Source organism: Sturnira hondurensis, unplaced genomic scaffold (assembly GCF_014824575.4).
Source record: "Sturnira hondurensis isolate 20B ecotype Veracruz unplaced genomic scaffold, ASM1482457v3 Scaffold0019216, whole genome shotgun sequence".
Taxonomy (NCBI): domain Eukaryota; kingdom Metazoa; phylum Chordata; class Mammalia; order Chiroptera; family Phyllostomidae; genus Sturnira; species Sturnira hondurensis.
The window spans coordinates 2,268,480-2,291,947 of NW_028091847.1; the positions used below are offsets into that span (position 1 = coordinate 2,268,480).

The window sequence follows — 23,468 nt, forward strand, 5'->3', positions numbered from 1 at the left end:
TGATGAGTATTTATGAACTCAGCAAATAGCTGACTGGCCCATTGTAACAATAAAGCTTTGTTGTACCAGTGCACCAGGTGGCAGAGATTCTTGGAGTGTGTTAGCTTCTACATAGAAGTCAGTAAGTAGAAGGGGTAGGCTAAAAATAGAATTTGGGTCTGAGATTGTTTGGAAAATAGTGTATTAATTTAAATGGGAATGGTTTAGGGAAAACAAGGTCTTCTCCGCCTGTCATTCCATGACAAGCAGCTGCTGTGGAGAGCAGTTCAAGAGTGTTGCCCACCTGCTTTGCCTGTGTTGTCAGCTTTCAGGGTTTAACCCCTGTTCTGCCGCAGAAAGTCAGTAAACACATGTACTTCTGAGTGTAGTAAAAGGGGGTGAAGTTTAATGCAAGGCTCCTGTGGCTCCACCAGTAGATTTATATAAAAAACTGGAGGAACTGCACAAACTACGTCACAAGGCATAATAAACTAAAGTGGGTTCACAGCCTTGGTACTGTTGACATTTTGGGTCAGATAGCTCTTTGATGTGAGGGGCTGTCCTGGGCATCCGTGGCTTCTATCCCACTAGGTGGCAGTGGCACCTCCCCCTCCCCAGGTTGTGACAGCCAGCAGTGTCTCCAGATAGTGCCAGATGTCTGCTGGGGGGTGCTCGATCGCTTCCAACTGAGAACCACCAGACTGAGGTCTGAGTGATCGTACTATTTGCACAAATATCAGCGACACTGTGTTTCCCCTGCCCTTACCTCTAGTACCTGGCTGACTGTGACAAAGTGATCTTCATGAAAGAGGGCTGCATTACAGAAAGGGGCACCCATGAGGAACTAATGAATCTAAATGGTGACTATGCTACCATTTTTAATAACCTGTTGCTGGGAGAGACACCCCCAGTCGAGGTAAGAATCACATGGTGTTTATTTGCATCTCCACCTTTCTCGCCAGGGAGGTGTGACCTTACTATGATGGCTGGGTCGAGGCTAAGTTCAGTGCCTGTGTCTTACAGGCAGGGCCCTATTCTCTGACGACCAGACTGCTGTGCTTTAGTTGATGTGCTAGTTCTACTCTAGGAGAGCAGGGCTGTGGGGCTGGCGGGCCAAGGACTTCTGTCACCGAGAACTTGTTAATAAGGCAGTGACGGAGAGGAACATTGTGGGCTCTGTGTGTTGCCCGGTACATAGTAGTTAACTAGATGATACGTTTTCTCAAGGGCAGTTGAGCTGTACAGGGGTCTGGGAAACAGGATTACTCTGGCATTTCAAAGCTTTGTTAACCTGGATGCTCAAGGACAGTGGACAGGGCTGGCTTAAACCTTTTACCAAAGAAGGTATGGGCCAGGGGCATTACTACCCAAGTTGACCTGCCCAGTTAGGAATTAGGAATTAATGTTTAGGTCACCCTGCGAGGTTCCTTTCAGTGAGATTTTTTATAGGGTCCACAGTGTGTTTGTTGTTCAATCATAGTTTCGTTTCAAAAACTCCATCAATGCTGATTGAAGCGTATGAAGCTCCTTTTTAAATAAACAAGTGACTAAAGAGCCAGGAAAGAGAAATTAAACATTGTATGCATTTGAAAATGACCCATGGTGTCCTGGCTGCTGACTTGGCACTCACTACCAACGGTTGTGTCCTGGTTACTGGAGTAGAGGCATCACAGATGTTGTCCTAGTTAGTCATTTAAACAGAGCTCTGTAGCAACATAGGGTCCATCATTCCTCACTTTTACAGCTGAGGAAATGGAAGCTCAGAAGAGTTAAGCAGCTTGCTATTGTTAAATGTAAACTTCAACCCAGTAAATTTGAAGATTTAATTGGCTTTATTGAGTGATTAGTGAATTGAGCAGCAACCTAACTAGCAATTTAGAAGGATGCTCCCAGGAGTGGTACAAAATAAAAGGTTTCCTTAGGCAGAAAGAGGGTGGGACAAGGAGATTTAAAAGAGTGGATTATTTTGGGCAAAGTTCGTTTTCCCTTAGGGGAAGGCAGAGGGTCTTATCAGGCACTTTGCCTTACTAATGTGGATTAGGAAATTCCAGACCCACTCCTAGGAGAGGATGAGACTGCACTTAGGATAGGGACCAAGTCCTGGTGTGGCTTAGCAAAAGTAACTCCATTTTGGCCGTTTCTTTTTTAAAAAAATACATTTTATTGATTATGCCGTTACAGTTGTCCTATTTTCCCCCCTTCATTCCCCTCTACCCTGCACACCCCCTCCCACTGACCTTCCCCCACTTTAGTTCATGTCCATGTGTCATAAGTTCTTTAGCTTCTACATTTCCCACACTGCTCTTGCCCTCTCCCTATTTTCTCCCCACTGTCTATGCTACTTATTCTCTGTACCTTCTCCCCCCTTCTCCTCCTCCCACTCCCCTGTTGCTAACCTTCCATGTGATCTCCATTTCTGTGGCTACACTCCTGTTTTAGGTGGCCACTTAGTTTGCTTTTGTTTTAGGTGTGGTTGTTAATAACTCTTGAGTTTGCTGTCCATTCACTGTTCATATTTTTATATTCTTTTTCTTTTTTAATATTTTTATTGATTATGCCATTACAGTTGTCCCATTCCCCCCTTCACTCCCCTCCACCCTGCATACCCTTGCCCTGCCATTGCCCTCCTTTCGTTCATGTCCATGTGTCACAAGTTCTTTAGATTCTGTATTTCCCATAGTATTCCTGCCCTCCCCGCTGTCTATTTTCTACCTACCGTCTATGCTATTTTCTGTACCTCTCCCCCCTTCTCCTCCTCCCACTCCCCTGTTGCTAACCCTCCATGTGTTCTTCATTTCTATGGTTCCACTCCTGATCTAGCTGTCATCTTGGTTTGCTTTCATTTCAGGTGTGGTTGTTAATAACTGTGAGTTTGCTGTCCTTTCACTGTTCACATTTTTTATCTTCTTCTTCTTAGATAAGTCCCTTTAGCATTTCATATAATAAGGGCTGGGTGATGATGAACTCTTTGAATTTGACCTTATCTGAGAAGCACTTTATCTGTCCTTCCATTCTAAATGAAAGCTTTGCTGGATAAAGCAATCATGGCTGTAGGTCTTTGGATTTCATGACTTGGAATACTTCTTTCCAGCCCCTTCTTGCCTGTAAGGTCTCTTTTGAGAAATCCGCTGACAGTCTGATGGGAACTCCTTTGTAGGTGACTGTCCCGTTATCTGTTGCTGCTTCTAGGATTCTCTCCTTCATTTTAATCTTGGCTAATGTAATTATGATGTGCCTTGGTGTATGTTTCTTTGGCTCCAACTTCTTTGGGACTCTCTGAGCTTCTGGACTTCCTGGAAGTCTATTTCCTTTGCCGGATTGGGGAAGTTCTCCTTTATTATTTGTTCAAATAAGTGTTCTACTTGTTGCTCTTCCCCTTCCCCTTCTGGTACCCCTGTAATTTGGATGTTGGAATGTTTAAAGATGTTCTGGAGGTTCCTAAGCCTCTCCTCATTTTTTTGAATTCTTTTCTGTTTGGTTGTTTCTTTCTTTCTTCTGGTCCACTCCCTTGATTTGAGTCCCAGTTTCCTTTCCATCACTATTGGATTCCTGTGCATTTTCCTTCATTTCACTTAGTGTAGCCTTCATTTGTTCATTAATTTGCTACCAAAATCAACCAATTCTGTGAGCATCCTGATCACCAGTGTTTTGAACTGTGTCTCTGATAGGTTGGCTATCTCTTGGTCACTTAAAAGTATTGGCTCTGAGACTTTGATTTGTTCTTCTGATTGAGCCATTGTTGTTCAGGTTGCTCCTGTTACATATGAGTGGCGAAGCCTTAGGTGTTCACCAGGGTGGGGCAACCCAGTGGCTGGGTTGTGAAGCTGTATGTGGGGGCGGGGTCAGAGAGGGAGCAATGGCTCTGGCTCTGCTCTCTCTCGGATTTCAGTCCCTTCTGCTGCTTCCCACAAGCCAGCACCTTTTTAGTCGGTGCTTTTAGGCTTTATTTCCTGTTCCTGGGGCCCTGGGTTGCATGGTCTGTTTCACTGCCTGTTTTTGCCTAGTTTATCTACATGCTAATGTGTGACTGTGGTCAGCCCTGCGCCGCCTGCACTCCCAGGTCTGGCTGCCACTGCCTTTTCCTGCCAGGATCCCTCTCTGACAGCTGCCAAATCCTCCCCTCTTACTGGTCTGGTTGAATGGCTGTCAGACTTCTGTACAGTTCAATTTTCTGTCTGTTCTAGTTGTGTTTTTGTTTCTAAGTCTTTGTTGTCCTTAATTTTGGTTGTGCGAGGAGACACAATGTTTCCACCTATGCCTCCATCCTAGCCAGAAGTCTGGTCGTTTCTTTTTAACACTAACAAGGGCACTTTGACTCTAAAGTGCTCTCTCTGCCACTCTGCCTTACAACCCTGTGGCCACACAGAAAGATGGCAGTTTTCCATGGCTTTATTCTTGGCTCTGAGTTAGGCAAACATGTGGGTGTACTTACTTAGAGTCAGCCAAGGAGCTTGTTCTTCGTTCTTGCCAACCTGCTCTCATACGAACTCCTATTGTGTGGTCATCTTGGGTCCTAGGGGTACACTCAGGCTGGGCCAGAAGCTTTTTCAAGGCTATCAGGTCATTTTGATGTCTGAGAGGTATAAAAGCAGGAAGTTATTCGGATCTTTTCTGGGAGTGTGTGGGTGTCATCCTGTCTGATTTCAGGTACAGTACAACTGACTATTCAGGACCGATTTGTTCTTGGCCTTTTGGAGTAACTCAGATATTCCAGGTGGCATCAGTGACTTCCACAGACACCCTGATGCAGATTTGGGTTTATGGTTGCTCCCTGTGACCCTCAGAGTACCCTCCCGGTTAGTTTTCCTCACTGTGGACGTGGAGGGGAAATGAGAGGAAGAGAAGCGAAAACATGAAATGTCCACAGGACGGTACACTTCGCGAGCTGATGGCTGTGGTGGAGGAGCATGCTTTTAGCGTGTCGCTTAGCTCTCTTGAGCTTCCGTTTCCTCATCTGAAAAGGGGGATGGGACCTGCCATTTAATTGATTTGTTGCATCAATTAAATGAAACATGTCATGTCCTTACTCTAGTAAGTGGTCAGCAAATAGTAATTTTCTTTTTAGACAGAGCATTTATTCATGTATGGCAGTAATTATAGAATTTAGAGTCCTGACTTATGTTCCAGGCGTGGCTCTAAATTTTATACGTCTTGTGAGTTTTTTCACTGTCTATTTCAAAAGTCTAGTTGGAGAGCAACCTGCGGTAATGAGGGTGACTATGGCATAGAATGCAATGTAGTGAACTCTGTTAAGAGAATTTTCTGTATAAAGATATAAGCGGAACCTAGGAGAACATTAAATAGTTCCCAATCTCTCAGGTTCCATTTGGTGAATGCTCACTAAGTTCCTCTGTGCCCTGTTAGGGGAAGTTCTGGGTATTAGGCCCTGTGTGGGTTATAACCATGAGTGAGACGTCATCCCCCCCCCCCCCCCACTGTTTCCTAGGGAAGATCGAGGTGCTGTGCTCTCTTGCACCAGGTCCCATTTACAGCAACTGTGCTGTTGATAGACTACTTCTAACAAATTGCCTAGACAGTTCGGAGTTGCCTCAGGGAGGGTGTAAGGTTTGACTGGGGTGGGGGTACCTGTGACTGCCTTGGGACAGGGGGAGGGTCATTCCCAGAAAGAAGTGTAGGTGGCCCTATTAAGAAGTTGGACGTGTCTCTCTTCAGTAACAGCAGCCCCTTGATAGAAGATCCTCTATATGTCTGTGAACATTTGTCTGAATGGCTGTGTCATAACTGGAGACCCTTTTAAAAAAATACTAGGTTAATTCCAAAAAGGAAACCAGTGGCTCACAGAAGAAATCACAAGACAAGGGTCCTAAAACCGGATCAGTAAAGAAGGAGAAAGCAGTGAAGCCAGAGGAAGGTAATGACCTTTTCTGAGATTTTAGATTTGTCATTAAAGCATGTGGGCAGTTACATGTGTGTGATTCATGATGTTTGATAGCATTGTGTGCTGCAGAGTATCTGGCCTTATATTCCTGCAATAACAGAATTCTTACATAATAGCAGAAGACCCAGAGGCACCATCTGTTTCCTTAAACAGACCAAGGGGATCAGAAAGCCTTTTGATCCTATCTCCTCCCATGCAGGGCAGGGCAGGGCAGGGCAGGGCAGTGCAGGGCAGGTATAGGTAATGGTAGCTCAGTCACCTGCATGTGGGAAAACTGAATGGTGGGCAGAAGTATACCCTTCCTTCCTGTGATTCACCTCTGCTCTTTCAAAGTCAGTGCCAACCACCGCAAAGGTGTTCCAGCCCCAAGGGTGCCTGTGTTCTCAGTAGTCCCCTGCTAGAATGGCACACTTCTCAAGATTGCCCCAGAGCCCTGGGAAAGAGTGACCCCTAGGGCTTTTCCCACCTGCTGCCCCCTGTGCAGAATCCTGGTCTTTCAGTGCTTTCTCTTATCAACTGGAACAAGTCTCGAGAGAAAGAAAGGTGATTTACAACCGATATTTTCATTGTGGTGAATTTTAAGCTGCAAGTCAGTTTGCCACCTTCTCTCCCCTCCAATGAATGCAGTCCTGTTTTGTTTTGTTTTTAGGGTTTTTTTTAACTTTATTTACTTATTTATTGTATTTTTTCCCTTTTCCACTTAGTCCCCTGCCCACCCCCAGCCCTGGCCCCCGCAGGCCTGTTTTGAAGTTCTCTTTCTGTGTGTCACCTCCTCACCTGAGGCCTGGAGTCTGAGGTTTGAAGTATTTGAGGTTTTGAATCCTGGGTTTACCGCTGTTTTTACTCCTTTGGTTGCAAAACTGCAACAGGTGTTTGGTGTTAGGAGATGAGCCTCCTAGTTTACCATTCCCTGCCTCTTTTCTTTCTTTCAATAAACCAGAGTTCAATTTTGAACTCAGGTGTGACTTAAAGTAGCTTATTCACATACACACTGAGCAGACAACACAAAGTGGAGGCACCTGTCAGTTCCTGCCAGAGTCAGTATAAAAACCAGAACATCCTTAGGGAATATTTGTTCTTATCTACACAGCCACCGAGCCTGGACACTTGCCACTGTTAAAGTGCTCCTGGCCTGTGTGGCTTGTTCCAAGGCAGTTAAAGGTGTGTGACGAGGAGGAAGGGGTTTCCTGCCAGGCCCTTTCTCTGTGGTCTCACCTTAGCATCAGTCACCTGGCCACACCTGGGAGTTCCTGGGAGCCATCCCTGAATCTTTCCTCTCCTGTGAGTGTGCCTCCTGAGACTCCACTCCATGGCCACGACTCTGGTGTGGCCTTTGTCATCCCTGCCCAGTGTGCCAGCTGTCTGTGCGTCATGCTGACAGTTGGGAGATAGAGCGGAAAACGGGACCAACCAGCTCACCTTCCTGCAGGAAGTCTTTCGGTGGCCTCCTCCCATTTTCAAAGCAGTGTTTTCTAATCTCTTATGTGGCGCACAGAGAACATGACATTATTTGTGTGGGACACTGGGATGCACAGAGGAGGTGGCTGTCTGCTGCAGGTGACTGGACTTGCCACCCCAGACCCATCTAGTCCAATAATAGGGTTGCAGGGGCGAGGGGAGGGTCAGCTCTCCACACACCTGTAGCCCAGTCTCATGAGAAGTTCTTTTCTGAGGGATAACGTTCAAATCCCTCTGGCTGCAGCCTGCCTAATCAGCCCCATCCCTTGCCACTCTGCGGGCACACATCCTGTTCCAGCTGTGCTGGCTCCGTCGCCCATCCTTGCTGCATGGCTGTCTCCCCACCTCTCTACCAGTGTTCACCTTATCTCCTCTGCTTCCTGTTTCCCCACCTGGCTGACTCTCACTGACCTTCGAGGGGCAGTATATACTACACGTAGACTTCCTCGACACCTCCCTGCCCACCACCCCGCCATTCCCCAGGTAGGTTACATACACCTCCTGAATTTCCCTGCTGCCCTGCATATAGCTCTGGCCTTGCATCGAACACATTTTAGTAGCATTATGTGCTTATTAAGCTGAATGTAATGGACTGTGGAAGGATCCTCAGGTGGATCTCACAGGTGGGACTTGATCTTACTCCTCCTCCCTGCTCCAGGGCCTCATCCTGGGCCTGTGTATAGGGGATGCTTAGTAAATGTTGAATGGATGAGTGAATGCACTGATAAAGAGGAAATAATTCTCATCTGTGAAACTAGAAGTTCTCTTTGATTTTGCTTTTTTGTAGGTGACCTAATTTTGGGAAAGTGGCTTTTTCCTTCTGAGTTCGTGTTTCTTTCTTTCTTACCTAGGGCAGCTGGTGCAAGTGGAAGAGAAGGGGCAGGGTTCAGTGCCATGGTCAGTGTATGGTGTCTACATCCAGGCTGCTGGGGGCCCCTTGGCCTTCCTGTTCATTATATCCCTTTTCATGTTGAATGTGGGCAGTACTGCCTTCAGCAACTGGTGGTTGAGTTACTGGATCAAGGAAGGAAGTGGGGTAAGTTTATTCATTAGTGGGAAAATTATATGTTGAAGAATATGGCCATCTGTTCATATTCCCTGGCCATGCTTAAGGAAACTGGTTTTCGATTAAAAGACACAATGAACAAGGGTCACCCAGGATGAAAAAGATGAGTCTCTAATGTAACCCCACAGGACACTTGCTCCCTGACCAACTCAAGAAGCAGTAGAGCTGATCAGTAGCACACCTGTGGGCTGCCTGCCCTTAAATCCATTAAAAAAGGAGAGAAGGCAGGGGGCAGAGCTCTCCCAATGTTTGCTGCACCAGGTCCCAGAGTGATTACCCTGCACCCTCCCCTGGAGCTGAGAAAGGCCCTTAGTGGGGTGTTTGGCAGTTTGTAGGAGCCCTGGCTCACCAAGCTTTGCCTTCAAACAGAACACCACAGTTACTCATGGGAACAAGACCGCTGTGAGCAGCAGCATGAAGGACAACCCTCACATGCGGTACTATGCCAGTGTCTACGCCCTCTCCATGGCTGTCATGCTGGTCCTGAAAGCCGTCCGAGGAGTGGTCTTTGTCAAGGTATGCAGTGACGGCCTCCGCTCCTCCGCACCCTGGCGAGAGGTCTCTCTTTCGGGTTTATTCGCAAGAGGGGAGCTCCTTTGAAGCATAATGGCCTTCTCTGAAATGACCTGTATCCCATTAGCCTTGGCCTTTTTCTAACAGCTACCACCTTCCTCTGCGGCCATCGGGCCTTCTCCAGTTTGGGGAGTGGGTGTCCTGTGGAGGAGGAACCAAGTCTGCCTGTGTCCCTGGGCCTCAGGCCCGTGATCGCTTTGCGCTCTGTTCCGTAGGGCACCCTGCGAGCCTCCTCCCGGCTCCATGATGAGCTTTTCCGAAGAATCCTTCGAAGCCCTATGAAGTTTTTTGACACTACCCCCACCGGGAGGATTCTCAACAGGTTTTCCAGAGACATGGATGAAGGTATTGCTCACCACTTGCTTGCTGTGCCGTCCAGCCTTCTCAATGGCATTCCTGGATAAGCACATCTGTCCACCTGAGATTTCGAGAGTGCACTGGCTGCTGGTGTCCGTTCTAGGAACACTGCTGTCTGGGCATTTCCCCTGGGATGCCACTTAAATTCAGGCGGAGGACCCATCTGATTTTTCACCTTTCATCTGAGTTTTCATTCAATCTTATTTACCCTGCCAACAAATTCAGAGGATTGAGTTAGTATAAAGGCTTTGGAGCAGGGGCATCTGAGATTTCAAAACATATATTTATGTTGGGTGTAGCTCATTGCTTTCTGGACACCTACAGCCTCTAGTAGGTCTTCTGGTGCTACAGGGGCTGGGCCAGCACCAGAACCTAGATACTTCCCAGATCCCAGACTGTCAGTAACCCCACCCACCATTTATTGAGGGCTTACTGTGTGCTGAATGTCCTGCATGCCTCATCCTAGTCTTCACAGCAGCCCTATGCTGTGGGTACTGCTTCACCCACTGAACATTTGAGAAATTGGATGTCTAGAAAGGGTACATAATCTGCTCAGGATCGTACAGCTATTAGATAACAAAACCGGCATTGAGCTCAGATCTTTCTGACCCCAGAGCTAATATTTTTACTGCACTGTGCTGCCCCCATTGGAGTTCATTCCAGATGCTGGTAAGCAGTGCAAAGCCATGGCCACAGGGAGCAGGGGATCAAAACCATCACTGGTACACAGAACTGATGTGTAACATGACTCCATTTCTGCTGAGCACACACATACACAAACACAAATTGAGAAAAGGCTGAAATTAAAAAGTCAGTGGTATCGGTACATCCGGCATTTGCATGAAAATACCCTGATTCCTTTCTCTCCAAAAGAAGGTAGGAAGAGGAGATAGCCAAAAAGGAGATGAAGAAAATGTGGATAACAAAATGTTTGCATTTCTATGCAAACATAATTTGTGTATGTTTACAACTTTCCATGATGTTGGTTTTGGTAAGAGTAAAAATGATGCATATATTACTTTTTAGAGAGGAAAATGTTTAAAGGGATTGGGCAGCACAGCGAACCCAAGAGAGGGCACAGGGGAGAAAGAATACTTAAATTTTCTTGGGACGGGAAAAATTGGGGCAACCAAGTTTCTAGATTTTTCTTTGATCAGACTATTTAAAAGACAACACGTAAATATCAGATCGGATTTTGGGGAATGTCTTCTGTTTTTACATTTCCGGTCTGCTTTCCCTGTCTGCGGGTCCCCACAGCCTGACCCTTGTTTCTCTACTGTACCCCCAGTTGACGTGCGGCTGCCCTTCCAGGCAGAGATGTTCATCCAAAACATCATCCTGGTGTTCTTCTGTGTTGGAATGATCGCAGGGGTTTTCCCATGGTTCCTGGTGGCGGTGGCCCCCCTCATCATCCTCTTTGCAGTTCTGCACATTGTGTCCAGGTAAAGAGGGAGGATTCGTGTCCTCCAGGGCTGAGGGCATGGAGCCAGAGTTGCTCTCTGCCCTCTGACATGGAACTCGTTCTCTCTCCAGGGTTCTGATTCGAGAGCTGAAGCGTCTGGACAACATCACACAGTCCCCTTTCCTCTCCCACATCACCTCCAGTGTGCAGGGCCTCGCCACCATCCACGCCTACAACAAAGGGCACGAGTTTCTGCACAGGTTAGTTGGTCAGGATAGGGGATTACCAGGCTCATTACTAAGAGTACTCGGGATTTACTGATCTCTGATTAAAAGTCACTTGCTTCATGGAACTCCCTTCTGAGCAGATGAGAAGCCAAAGACACAGATGTGGAGTCTATTGGCTTTTGGTTCTCACCGGCCATACTTGATGGAGGTTTGATTTTTTTAGAATACCAAAAGATGGTTGTTGATAGTAGACTGACATTTTATTTAGTTGTTAAATATTGTTTAGTTACCATGAGCCATTTAGGTACCTGGATAGTCATTGCGGAGATTTGTGCTAACAAGGGGTTGGAACTAACCTAAAGTCCTTCGGCAGAGGACTGGATGAAGAAGCTGTGGTATCCCTGACTGGTGTGGCTCAATCGTTTGGGCGTCGTCTTGTGAACTGGAAGGTCTCCTGCCTGTTTGTTTCTTGGCCTGGGTTGCAGTCCAGGTCCCCGTTTGGGGTTGTGCAGGAGGCAACCATAAGTGCTTCTCTCCCTCTCTTTCTCCCTCCCTTCCCCCCCTCTCTTGAAATAAAACCTTTAAGAAGGTTTTATTTGAAAAATGAAATAAAACCTTTAAGAAGAAGCAGCAGCGGCAGCTATGGTATACTCATGGAGTGAAATGTTATGTGGCCCTTAAAAAACAGGAGGCAGCTCTAAAACTGTTGATGTAGAATGACTTCTAAGATACCCGAGTGAGAGAACAAAGTACAATGTGTGTATATATAATATTTAAGTGTACTAAAAGGGAGGGTTTGTATATAAAATATTTAAGTGTGGGTTTGTATGTATAATCTTTAGAATATCTCTGAAAGGATACACAAGAAACTAATATTGGCCAAAAAGTCTGTATGGTTTTTTCCATAAAATAAAAGACACATTTTTCATTTTTACCAGTAACTTTGTTGGTTTGAATATTTTGAGTATGTCGGCTATCTCCTGTGTGGTAGAACGTTGGTTGTTCTCAATTAATGTCTCGATTTGATCGTTGTCTTCAGCTGCTCCATCCAACCAGGGAGCACCATCCAGCGAGAAATCTCCAGCACGAAACTTCACAAACCACCTTTGACACGTTCAGTCAGTCACAGCACCTTCTCCATACACTGCACAAGGCTTTTTTGCATTTCAGTTGCATTTTGACCTTTCTTGAAATAATAAAGCATAATATGCTGAAAATGTTGTTTTTTCCATCTTCAGTATTAAAATAGCTACACAAAAATTCACCAATTTTGATGTTGTTTTTTTAACAAATGCACACTGATATGACAGCTGTCACAATACAACCCAACAAATTGTTTCAAATGACGTTAAAGACAACTAAGCGTGACTAGAGCCATCGTACGGAAAAAACAGAACCAACTTTTTGGCCAATCTGATAGCTGCCACTAGGGGAGGAACTGGGTAGCTGGAGAATGGGGAGGAGAAAAACTGACTTTTCATGGTGAAACTTTTATACCTTTTAAGTAGTCCACCCTGTTCATAAACTGTCTGTTCCAAAAATTAAGTGATTAATTATTAAAAGAAAATCTAGAGTAAAAAGATTAGGTTAAACAACTCAGAAGAATAATCTTACCTTTCAGTGAAAGAGATTAAAATAACTGTGTATGTGTGTACACATACATACATGTACATTAAGTGCTTTGAAAAATGCTGGAAAGAAATACAGCTGGGTATTTCTTTCTTAGAGTAAGCACAGACCTTACTCTAAAGAAGAAATGTGATTTTTTTTGTTAAAGCAAAGCACACTTGCCTGGAAAGGCTTCCTGCCCTGGGCCCCCAGTTGTGTGTGGACCCGATGGGGTCTGACCCGCTCTCTCGGATCCCTGATGGTGGCAGGGCCTCCCCCGTCACTGGCAGGGCCGGTCTGCATCTTCTTGCTCTGGTTTAGCTCCTGGCTCGGCATCCCGTGGCCTTGGCACACGGGTACCGTGCTGCCCAACGAAGCTGTGTCAGAAAACAGCGTCCACTTCACCGTGTCCAGTCTGAGAGCTGCCTTTTCCTGGCCTTGGGCTGTTTCTGCCATTTGCCTTTGTGACCTCTCTTTCTTTGAGAAAATGACCCCTGACTGAAGATGTTTTTCTGACCTTGAGCACAGCTTCTTTATTTGGTCTTGTTCATCCATGCTTTTCCTGTGCTGTTAAAGTAGATAGTTTTTCCTTTTCCCCTGAACATCTTTAATATGCTTCTTTGAAAGGGTAAAACTAGCAAACCCACGTCCTCCTGCCTGTGGAGCATGGAATACTCTGCATTCACGACATTCTTGAAGTTTCCACATCATTCTAGTGACAAACAGGAAGTAGTTAAATATTAGCGCCCCCACTCTCGTCCGTTATTCACCAGAGCTTGCACGTCAACTGTGACCGGGGTAGGGTTGTAGTTCATTTGCTTTTTTGTTCCACCTTTGTCACAGGTACCAGGAGCTACTGGATAACAACCAAAGTCCTTTCTTCCTGTTCACCTGCGCCATGCGGTGGCTGGCTGTGCGGCTCGACCTGATCAGCATCGCCCTGATCACCACCACGGGGCTGATGGTTGTCCTCATGCATGGACACATTTCCCCCGCCTATGCCGGGCTTGCCATCTCTTACGCTGTCCAGGTCAGTCTCTGGGAGCAGGGCATCACCTTTGCTCCCTGGAGTCCTTCCTTTATTGGCCGGGGAGTGGCATGGCAGGGGCCTCTGCGCTGAGCTACCATTTAACCTCTGTTTTCTAGAGCTTCTTGCAGAGCTTTGACAGGTACCACTGGGTGTGGCTTGGGCGGGAGGATGGGAGAGCAGGTGGAGTGGTGGATAGGAATAGAGGGATTTAAGTCTGTTGCCTGTGCTTAAGAAATAAGTGCTGTTTTCTTCACAAAGGTGATTTTGCAAGTAGTCTTTTAATTATAAATTTCTGTTTCACCATCCTGCCATCTCTGGCCTCTTTATTGTCTTCTAAGATATACTGTCTCCTCAGTATGCTTCTTAGATGCAATTTATGTTCAGGATCCTGCTTTTCTTGATGACGTTACCTGTGTCCTTAGGGATGGTCCTCAGGGATGGCCCTCAGGGATGGCCCTCAGGGATAGCTTAAGGTTTTTAGCTCAAAGAACAACCAGGCACTTGAGCTCTGACTAGGTATTTGAAGATATTAAGGAATTACTATTAATTTTTTAGATATTATTGTCATATTGAATAATGCTATTGTGATTATATTTTAGAAAGGTAAAAGCTGGAATATTCATGAATGAAGTGACAGAATATCTGGGATTTGCTTCCACATAAAACAGAAGGGTGGGGTGACATAAATGAAACAATATATCTGTGAGTTGACAGTTTTTTAAGATGGATGTTTGGTACATTGGCATTTATTATACAGTCCTCTCTCCTCTGGTATAAGCTTGTCATTTTTCCATATGGAAAAGATAAACAAAGAAGTACTCAAAGGAGCGTGGGCCTGTGAACCAGACAATCACGGTTCGATTCCCAGTCAGGGCACATTCCTGGGTTGCAGGCCAGTTCCCTGCAGGAGCTAGTTCCCAGCAGGGGATGCACAAGAAGCAACCATACATTGATGTTTCTCTTCCTCTCTCCTTCCCTTCCCCTCTAAAGATAAATGAATAAAATTAAAAATTAAAAAAAAAAAGAAGTACTCAAAGGAAACCTGAGAAGAGACACATATCTTCCCAGATTTCCAAACCAGCAGTCTGTCGCATCACGCAGACTTGTCGGGTGGGCGGTAGCAGAGTCCTCGGGCTGCAGTGCACGTGGGCTCTGCACGCGCTCTCTGCCCAGCCCACCTCTCTTTGCTGACTTTCCTGGAAGCGTCCCACTAGTTGCTCACAGGTTGACATGTATCTCTATTTGTCGTGGCTCCTATGGCAGGTGTGGGTACAAGTAGGAGGCTGCAGAAACCTGTTGGAGGACCTGTAAAGATGGATGGAAAGCCTTTGGGGTGGGGAATTAGTGCCAGCTGTACTGCAGTGCCACCTGCACTCACAGAGAACTACAGATGATTGGGGGCCATAGGCGTTGCTGTTTACAGAAGGACTCCGCTCCTAAAACCAGCTGCTGTTTGTGCCCAGTTCTTGTGATTGAGCTGTGGTCCCCTAGGTGGAAGAGGTTTTGTAGCGTTGGCCTGGCGTGTGTTGATAATGACCTCCGTCTTGGATTTTTGTTTTCCATCATCAGTTGACGGGGCTGTTCCAGTTCACCGTCAGACTGGCAACTGAGACAGAAGCTCGCTTCACCTCCGTGGAGAGGATCAACCACTACATCCAGGTCAGACTGCGACTGGCCTTGCACTGCCCTCTCACCCTTCACGGAGCCGTTTTACCCTTTTGCTGCCTCGGGTGGATGTGCGAGGAGGAGGCATGGCCTCTTTGCCTTCTCTTACCCCACAGGAGTGGACCAGCAGTCTCTCCAGCCTGCAGGGAATGGAGAAGAGGATTAGCATAAGAGTTTCTAAATAATTTGTGAAGTGTGTGATTAAGAACTTTTTGTTCCTCAGCTAACTTCCAAAATGTCCCGAACCTTGTTAGTTCAGTTAACCTGACCCATGTAGCGTTTTTCTCACACTGTGTAAAGCCATGTATTGTGTGCGTGTCAGCCCGGGTCACTCGTTAACCAGACACTGCCTTGGGGCTCGCTCTGGTGCTCAAGGCAGAAACGTATGTGGGCCTCTCTCTGGAGACATCCGGGCACAGCAAGTCTTGGGTGGGACCTTGGCTTCTGAAGTTTTAACAGCTCCACAGCTAATTCTGAACTGCACTCCTCGCTTAAAAACCAGTTAATTTAATCCATACTGAGATGACCTGGCTCTTCCCGCCTTCCCCTAGTACCCTGCCATGTTGCCGTGGGCAGCATCTTGCCAGTGCCCTAGTTGGTACTCTGAAAGCAGTTCTCTGCAGAGGGAGGCAGCATCATGAGAAGTTAGGATTCTCCAATTTAACTGAGTTCTTGGGCGTTACGTACCTCGCGAACTGCCCAGAGACGTTACCAGCATTTATACTGTTGTTTACATGGGGAGAATACATTCCAAGTTCCACATAATTCACTTAGGAGCGCACTGCTGAAACACTGCCTGTCCAGTTGAGAACCAGGATGTTGTGTATGCTGCACTTTCTAGCAGAGACATGCCTCACTGACTTGTTTTGACAATGAACCTCATTATCTCGTTAGTCATAGAATATTTCTGAAAGTTACAAATGATTGTTCTGAAAAATGGCACACAGAGATAAATGTATCTGCTAATAGCTGCTCCTTATAGTTACACATTAGCCTCTTTGCCCAGTGCTCTGGTCTGTGGGGGATTCGTGGGTGTACATACAAATATGTAGTGTTTGCTTTCGTGCCGCAGCTGCTCAGAGTCTTGCTGGAGAGTTCGGGGTGGGGGTCGTCAGCCGTGGTACAGCGTGAACCCTGCACAAACCCCTGCGCGTCCCCACCCTGGATGCTGGTCCCAACACAAGTCCTTCCAGCTTGGAGTGTTAGACTTTCGGCTCCACCCCCAGAGCACTACAGTCTTTGGCCCTTTCTTCCCTAGAAGGTTACAAGTCCCATGACTAGTGGCCAGAAAGTTTTAAAACAGTTCTCCATTTGAGTGTTGATAACAAAAATTACGAGCGGTTATATTCACATGGAACTCCAAAGCTGGACTGGCTTTCCAAGATGGTCTGATCCAGTCCCACAATTTGCAGATGAGAATCTAAGACCTGGAATTGGGATCAGAGTCTGTGTCTCCTGGATTGAGTGAGATACGTCAGAATGCCAGGATCTGATGAAAAGTTCCATAAATGGTACTTTTCTTTGGGTTTAGGGCAGTGGTTTCCTAATGGGGGGATCCTGTAGTGAGTGGAATATTTTCAAAGAATTCCAATACGAAATGCTGGGTTGAAGAGGCATAGAAGGCCTCACACCGCTGACCCTTGGCCTCCCAGGGAGTTTTGTGGAAGAATTCCTCACGACAGAGGGCAATTCAAAGTCACTGCGCTGCCCCAGCGGCTGCGTAGTAGTTAGCCGCTGTAAATCGTCGAGCTCTGTCTCCATCTCAGCATTTACTGCTGAGGGGGTCTTTCACAGCAAGGGGCCGGGGCTACAGCTGCTTCCGTGTGGGGCAGTGGTTGTGCTGGTCTGATTCGCCATGACAAAGCCCCCAGAGTCTGTGGTCAGCCTGAATGGGCCGCTTCTGTCTCCCCAGACCCTCTCTTTGGAAGCACCTGCCAGAATTAAGAACAAGGCTCCCCCAGCTGACTGGCCCCAGGAAGGAGAGGTGACCTTCGAGAATGCAGAGATGAGGTACCAAGAAAATCTGCCCCTGGTCCTGAAGAAAGTGTCCTTCACCATCAAACCTAAGGAGAAGATTGGCATCGTGGGGCGGACGGGATCAGGTAAGGACACTCCAAGGCCGCTCTGGCGAAAACTTGGAACCCGTTGGAGTTACCGACTGTCTCATCCCTTCAAACCAGTCCCCCGTTGATGAGTGGTTAGTGTCTCAGGTCTCACCGAAACCGGTTTTCTAGGGCTATTTCCAACCCGGCCCTTCTAACATCTAGTGCTTCTTGCAATCATAAAACTATACACTCTCACCGCAGAACACACGGAACACGTGGCGAGTTGTGGAGGGGAAAGGCACCCATAACCCCACTCCCCGGAGATCGTGGCTGTGGGCATGTCAGCGGCTGTCCTTCAGGCGGTTCCTAGCCACAGATGCACTTACAAAAATGAGGTCCCTTTGCACACAATTGTTTCATGGCCTGCTTTCAAAACGACCAACCCTGTGAATGTCAGTTAATATTCTCAGATGTGGTTTCTCCACAGCGTGATAGGAAATTCTATTTCATGGATCACCGTAATTTATACTCAGTAAGTCCCAGCCGTAGGGCACTGAGGGCGACCCGCTGCCCTGAGGAGGGAGCTGTGCTGAGGAGTGTGGCAGTGGGCATCGTGACTTCCATGCAGTCAGTGTGTGAGGTCCGTGTGATGTGCTGCCAGTGTGGCCACCTGCGTGTCAGAGGCCAGCGCAGCTCCACCTCAGGAACCACATTCCTTCGAAGACAGAAATTAGTTCCTTGGTCCGATGTCAGTTGCAAAGAACTAGCGAACTGGCCTTTGTTTTAGGCATTTTACTTGTTCTGACTCTTAGAAGTGTGCTGTGTAATAATCCCTTTAGGTTTCTAGGGTCAAGACTTCAGTAATTTAATCCCTTCCTCCTCTTCTTGGACAGGGTTTCAGAGAGAGTCTTGTCTCCTTTTTCCCTGGCTGCCCTTGTGGAAGAGGTCTCTCCGGGTCAGTTCTCATTAGCTCTCTGGGCGCCAAGCGTCCTTTTCATCAGAACTCTTCTAGCTTTCTTTCTTGCCATGGGGGGAGGGGGTGGGGAAGCCAGCATCTTTTCTGGCCAGTTTGCTTTAAAGAACGTGCTAGGAGGAAAAGAAAAAGTCATTTCCTGCTCCCTGTTTGAAGGAATCATTTCATGTCAAAACAAGATATTGCCTCTAGGTATTTTGCACTGGCAAGAGGCTGCTCGGCCGAGGAGGGTGACTGACGCCAGGGCTCCCACCTGCTCCTCTCCGCCTGGAACTGCCCCTGTGGTTACACGTTGGCGCCCAGGGTGCCCACTCTCCTGAAAGCTCTGGCTGGTGCCCCTTCCTGTGATTTCCCTTTCACACGAGTGAGACAGACCGAAGTTCTCACCAAGACGTTATTAAACCCTAAGTACTGATGAAGAGAAATAAACAAGAAAAATAAAATCATTATAAATAGCCTGACTTACAAAGTCTATACTCTAATCCTAATGAGCTTCTGCCAAGGCCCACAGGCCCTGGTCCTGCTGTGGCTGTGAGGGCTTTGTTGCTCTTTTTACCAGCACGTTCCCAGAGATTCCGGGAACTGCAGCTTCAGACCCTGTGTTCCAAACCTGGGCATCTCGTCCTAACAGCTTAACCTGTTTACTCGAGCTCCTTTCCTTTCTGAGTGTGGATCGTAAGCCACTGCCTGGGCACTGAGGGAGAGTCTCCCTCCCCTTCCTCACTCCTGGGTAAGGGGCCACTCACCAGATCCCCCATCCCCGAGTAAGGCCAGTCACTTTAGGAGAAGGTCTCATCAACGGCAGTCCTGCTACATGGGCTTGGGTTTCCCAACTTACTTCTGGTAGATGGATGTGGGGAATTCTGCTGTAGGAAGGTGGACGCTTCTCCAGGTTCCATGACAGGGGCCGGCCTGGGGGATACATAAGGAGGGCAGGGATGTGGCTGCAGACCCTGAGGCAAGGTACGCGTTTGTACCCTGAATGGATGGAGTCATGAGGTTCTCCTGAGTAGTCTTTCAGAGCCTGGGGGCCGGAGGAGGGTAGGCATCCAGCACTCAGCCAAGGAAATGTGGTCTAACAGCTGAAATCCCATAGTTCTAAATCTAAACCGTGAATCTGAGTTGTAGGAAGGTAGCTAGCACTTGGTCAAACTGATTTAGGGAAGCGGGGCACTAGACAGCTTTTTCAGTGTTTGTATGTTCTGACAGTCTATCCCAAGGAAATCGTCTGAGGCAGGAGCAAAGTTGGAGCAGTGCCATATGTGGTAACTAAGTAGTGAGTTCTAAATAAACTACGTGTCCAGTGTTACAGGACCGGATAAGTAAGAGTACATCCAGCCCTGGCTGGGTGGCTCAGTTGGTTGGAGCGTCGTCCCACACACCAAAAGGTTGTGGGTTTGATCCATATACAGGAGGCAACCAATTAATTGATCTCTCTCTTTCTCTCTCTCTCTCTCTCTCCTTCCCTTCCTCTCTCTCTAAAATTAATTTAAAAATATCTTCAGATGAGGATTAAAAACAACAGTACATTCACATTTTGGTGACTGTGTTGCAGCCACCAAAATTTTATCTTGGAAAGTAATAATACGATTAGATGCTTGTTATGTGCCATTGAGTGGAAAAGGCAATTAGAATGTTACATGCCTGGTATGATTTCGCCTCTGAGAAAGACTGAAAGGAAACGCATTGAACACAGCAGTAGTGATTGCGAGAGATTGATGTGATCTTCTTGAATTACTTACATAACTTAAAATGTAGATTCCAGCCCTGGCTGGTGTAGCTCAGTGGATTGAGCACGGGCCTGCGAACCACACGATCGCGGTTCGATTCCCAGTCAGGGCACATGCCTGGGTTGCAGGCCAGTTCCCGGTTCCTGGCAGGGGACGCACGAGAGGCAACCATACATTGATATTTCTCTCCCTCTCTCCTTCCCTTCCCCTCTAATGATAAATAAATAAATAAAATCTTTAAAAAAAAAATGTGGATTCCATTAAGAAAAGCTGTTCTGCCCTGACCAGCGTGTCTCTGTTGGTTGGGCACCGTCCTGCAAAGTGAAAGGTCACTGGTTCGATTCCCAGTCAGGGCACGTGCCTGGGCTGCAGGTTCAGCACCCACCCATGACATATATGAGAGACAGCCGATCAGTGTTTCTCCCTCACATCGATGTTTCCCTCCCTTCCCCTCTCTCTCAAAATCAGTAAGTAAAATTAAAAAACAAAAAGCTGTTCTGCCTGTCACCGTGATACCGACCCATTGTTTGACCCCCCAGACCTGCTCTTCTCCCACAGCTCCCTGTCCAGGCAGAGCCGTCCGCAGCCACTTGTTCACTCCACCCAGGCCTCCTTCCCTCGCGCACTTACCCCAGAGCTTCTCCTACTCCCTGGCTGCGGCTGTGGCTGTGGATGGCTTTTTGTCTTGTTTCTCTCTCAGCTAGATTAAGGGACAGAGAGGGGGGAACATCTTGTCCTCTGGTTTGCCCCCAGCTCCTCGTCATAAGACTTCTATCCTCCTCACTTAGGCTGAGAAGCATTTTTCCATTTTACTCCCAGGAGAGTATGGTAGTCCTTTAAATTCCTTCTCAGGCAGAGGCTGTATGATTTAAATGTATGTGCTTGGTAGCTCAGGAAAGTTCATCCTTTTTTTTCCTTTTTCCTGTTTCTGGCAATTGTTTTATATGTTATCTGAGTTACTCCTTTGAAATAAGGATTGCATAAACCAGTTTTGTACGTTGCTCATGGGCCACCTCTCCGCCTGTCTCCTCACTCACCAGGGAAGTCCTCCCTGGGCATGGCCCTCTTCCGCCTGGTGGAGTTATCTGGAGGCTGCATCAAGATCGACGGCGTGAGAATCAGTGAGATTGGCCTTGCTGACCTCCGCAGCAAACTCTCCATCATTCCTCAGGAGCCAGTGCTGTTCAGTGGCACTGTCAGGTGAGGACCCGAGTGCCCACGGGCTTTGTGCCTCCTTTCAAGGCCAGGTGGGCACGTGAGAGCCTCCACCTGGGGCTGAGACCTGGCGACCTCCAGTCTGGCACTTTCCCACTACACTGTGTGCTTCCCATTGCAGAGGGCTGGGGCAGCTCCCCTGTACTGGGCGCCTCGTCAACAAAGCAGGGCTTGGAGGCCCTGCCACATGGTGGTGAGCAAGTTGGAGATACCGGCGCTCAGGTCTCTGCTCTGTGACTTTGGACAAGCTTCTCGACCACTCCCAAATGTCCTTCCCCATCCATCAAGACCTGTTGTGGAGACTAAATAAGCTTGTACAAATTATACGAGCCCAGAGCCTAGCACATGATGAGCATTCAGTAAATGGCAGCAGCCATTGTCGCCATCATCCTCCATGTTCACGCTGTCCTCTCCCCGACGGGCACTGCAGGTTGCCCTTCCAGCGGTGGTGTTCAGGCACTATTACTGCTCACGTTTTTCCATTTCCCAGCATCTTCTCCCACCTTTAACAGTCTGGAAGGATGCCTCTCTGAAATCTGCCAGCATGCCAAAGATAAAATAGTTCTTCTTCTCTCTCTTTTTTTAATTCTTCTTGACCTGTTACAATAGTAACTAAGAAGGAAATATGGTTGGATTCTGTTTTCTTCTCTTATATTTTGTCCTGCCTTTAGCCTTAAGCTTTTGCCTCCAAAAACAGTGGGTTTCCATAATTTGTGTCTATTCTAATTTAAGTTGCTTCTCTTTCAAAATAAAAACAGTTTTAACTCTATAGTCAACCTAAATAGGACTTGTTTTTTTTTAATCACTCTAAAAGTAATATTACCATTTCCTCTTTAATTTTTATCATTTCCCCCAAAACTTAGTATTAATTTAATTTCAAATAACCACAGGCAGTGTTTATACTTAGTTCCTTTGCCCTACCCAGCCCCACCCCTTTTCTTTGGAAGTGACACTTTTTTAAAGTTTAATTTTTATTGTAATTTTTTCCCATCACCGTTTAGTCCCCTTATTCTCCCCTTCTCCCTGCAATTGGCACCTCACTCATCAGGGAGGTCTAGTAGATAAACGGAATTCTCACCTGCCTTCGTGTTTATTGGACATTTCTCTAAAACTCGAATGAATTTGGACAGCATAAACTGGGTCTGTTGGTGATAATAAGTCATTCTCTTTGGCACTAAGGTAACAAGGTCAAATAAGCTACCTGAGAAGAGAATTTATTGAAGATTCAGATCTAAAAATAAGAAATTGAGAGGTATTGCTAAATCTGCTCTTCCTTACTATGTATCTCTCACTTTAGCATGCCACGGGAACACCTTTGAGAATAAAATTGGCCTTACAATTTTGACTCAGGATGAAACCGTATTTTTCTTAATTTTTTAGCTGTCATTTGGAAGAGAGTCAGGAAATCGGGCATGCTGAACTTCCCACTTCCCTTGGAGGTGCTGCCACCAGGGCCCAGTGCATTCACGGCGCCTCATGTGGGTCTGGAGTCAGGGCTTCTGGAGTTCCTGCTAAGCACTGACCTGCCGGCCTGTGCAGCTGATGTCCGCAGGGCGCCATGGAAGCACAGCTTTTGTGGGAGTTGGGATCCTTTGTTATGCCTTGAGTATTTAGTTATTGAGCTCAGAGTACGGTTTGGTCATCAGCTGTGCAAACATAGGAAATCATAAGTTTCATTTCTGCTATTTGTAATTTTGTCTTTTTAAGTCAGTAGTAGACCCTGAGGACAAACAAAATCCCAGACCTTCTATCCTCCTGTACACTCTCAGGTTTCTTACGGATTCCAAAGAACATTCAACATTTGAAATTCTTGTGCTTTTCTTAGAAAGTTAGAAAGCCTATGTAATGAGTTTCCCGAAACAAGGGATGGGTAGATCAGCTGTTTCCTCAGCTTCCTCCTAGAAACCCTGAATTTAGAAACTGTTTCTCAATCACTTGTAACCAGCATTATGGGTGAGTACATCTTCTTGAGATAAGAATATGCAGCTAAAACATATAAAAAACTCTTAGAGGGAAAGCAAGGTAAAGCCAAAACCAAACAGACAAAACTCAGAAAAAGTCACAAGATAAAGTGTCTGAATTCTACATAAAAGAAAACCACAATCTAAATCATAGTCCATTTGGGGCACAGCGCCATCTAGATTAGCTGGAATCTCAGTCCATTCCAATAGCTGCGTCCAACCCTCCCTTGTCTGCCTGTCTGGGCTTGAGCCCTAAGGCCTTCCTTTGTTTCTGTGGCCA

The 23,468-nt window shown here is 46.8% G+C and overlaps 1 protein-coding gene across 3 annotated transcripts in view; it reads left to right on the forward strand.

Moving 5' to 3' along the window:
• Nucleotides 1-23,468, forward strand: part of ABCC5 (ATP binding cassette subfamily C member 5) — a 76,660-nt gene that overhangs the window by 46,324 nt on the left and 6,868 nt on the right. For all 3 annotated transcript variants that reach the window (XM_037027631.1, XM_037027632.1, XM_037027633.1), the window contains 11 exons: nucleotides 752-895; nucleotides 5,749-5,851; nucleotides 8,188-8,372; nucleotides 8,772-8,918; nucleotides 9,191-9,320; nucleotides 10,621-10,774; nucleotides 10,866-10,994; nucleotides 13,413-13,599; nucleotides 15,169-15,258; nucleotides 17,177-17,366; nucleotides 21,053-21,212. In XM_037027631.1, coding sequence (XP_036883526.1) covers nucleotides 752-895; nucleotides 5,749-5,851; nucleotides 8,188-8,372; nucleotides 8,772-8,918; nucleotides 9,191-9,320; nucleotides 10,621-10,774; nucleotides 10,866-10,994; nucleotides 13,413-13,599; nucleotides 15,169-15,258; nucleotides 17,177-17,366; nucleotides 21,053-21,212 — 1,619 coding nt within the window. The remainder of the gene's footprint in view (nucleotides 1-751; nucleotides 896-5,748; nucleotides 5,852-8,187; nucleotides 8,373-8,771; nucleotides 8,919-9,190; nucleotides 9,321-10,620; nucleotides 10,775-10,865; nucleotides 10,995-13,412; nucleotides 13,600-15,168; nucleotides 15,259-17,176; nucleotides 17,367-21,052; nucleotides 21,213-23,468) is intronic.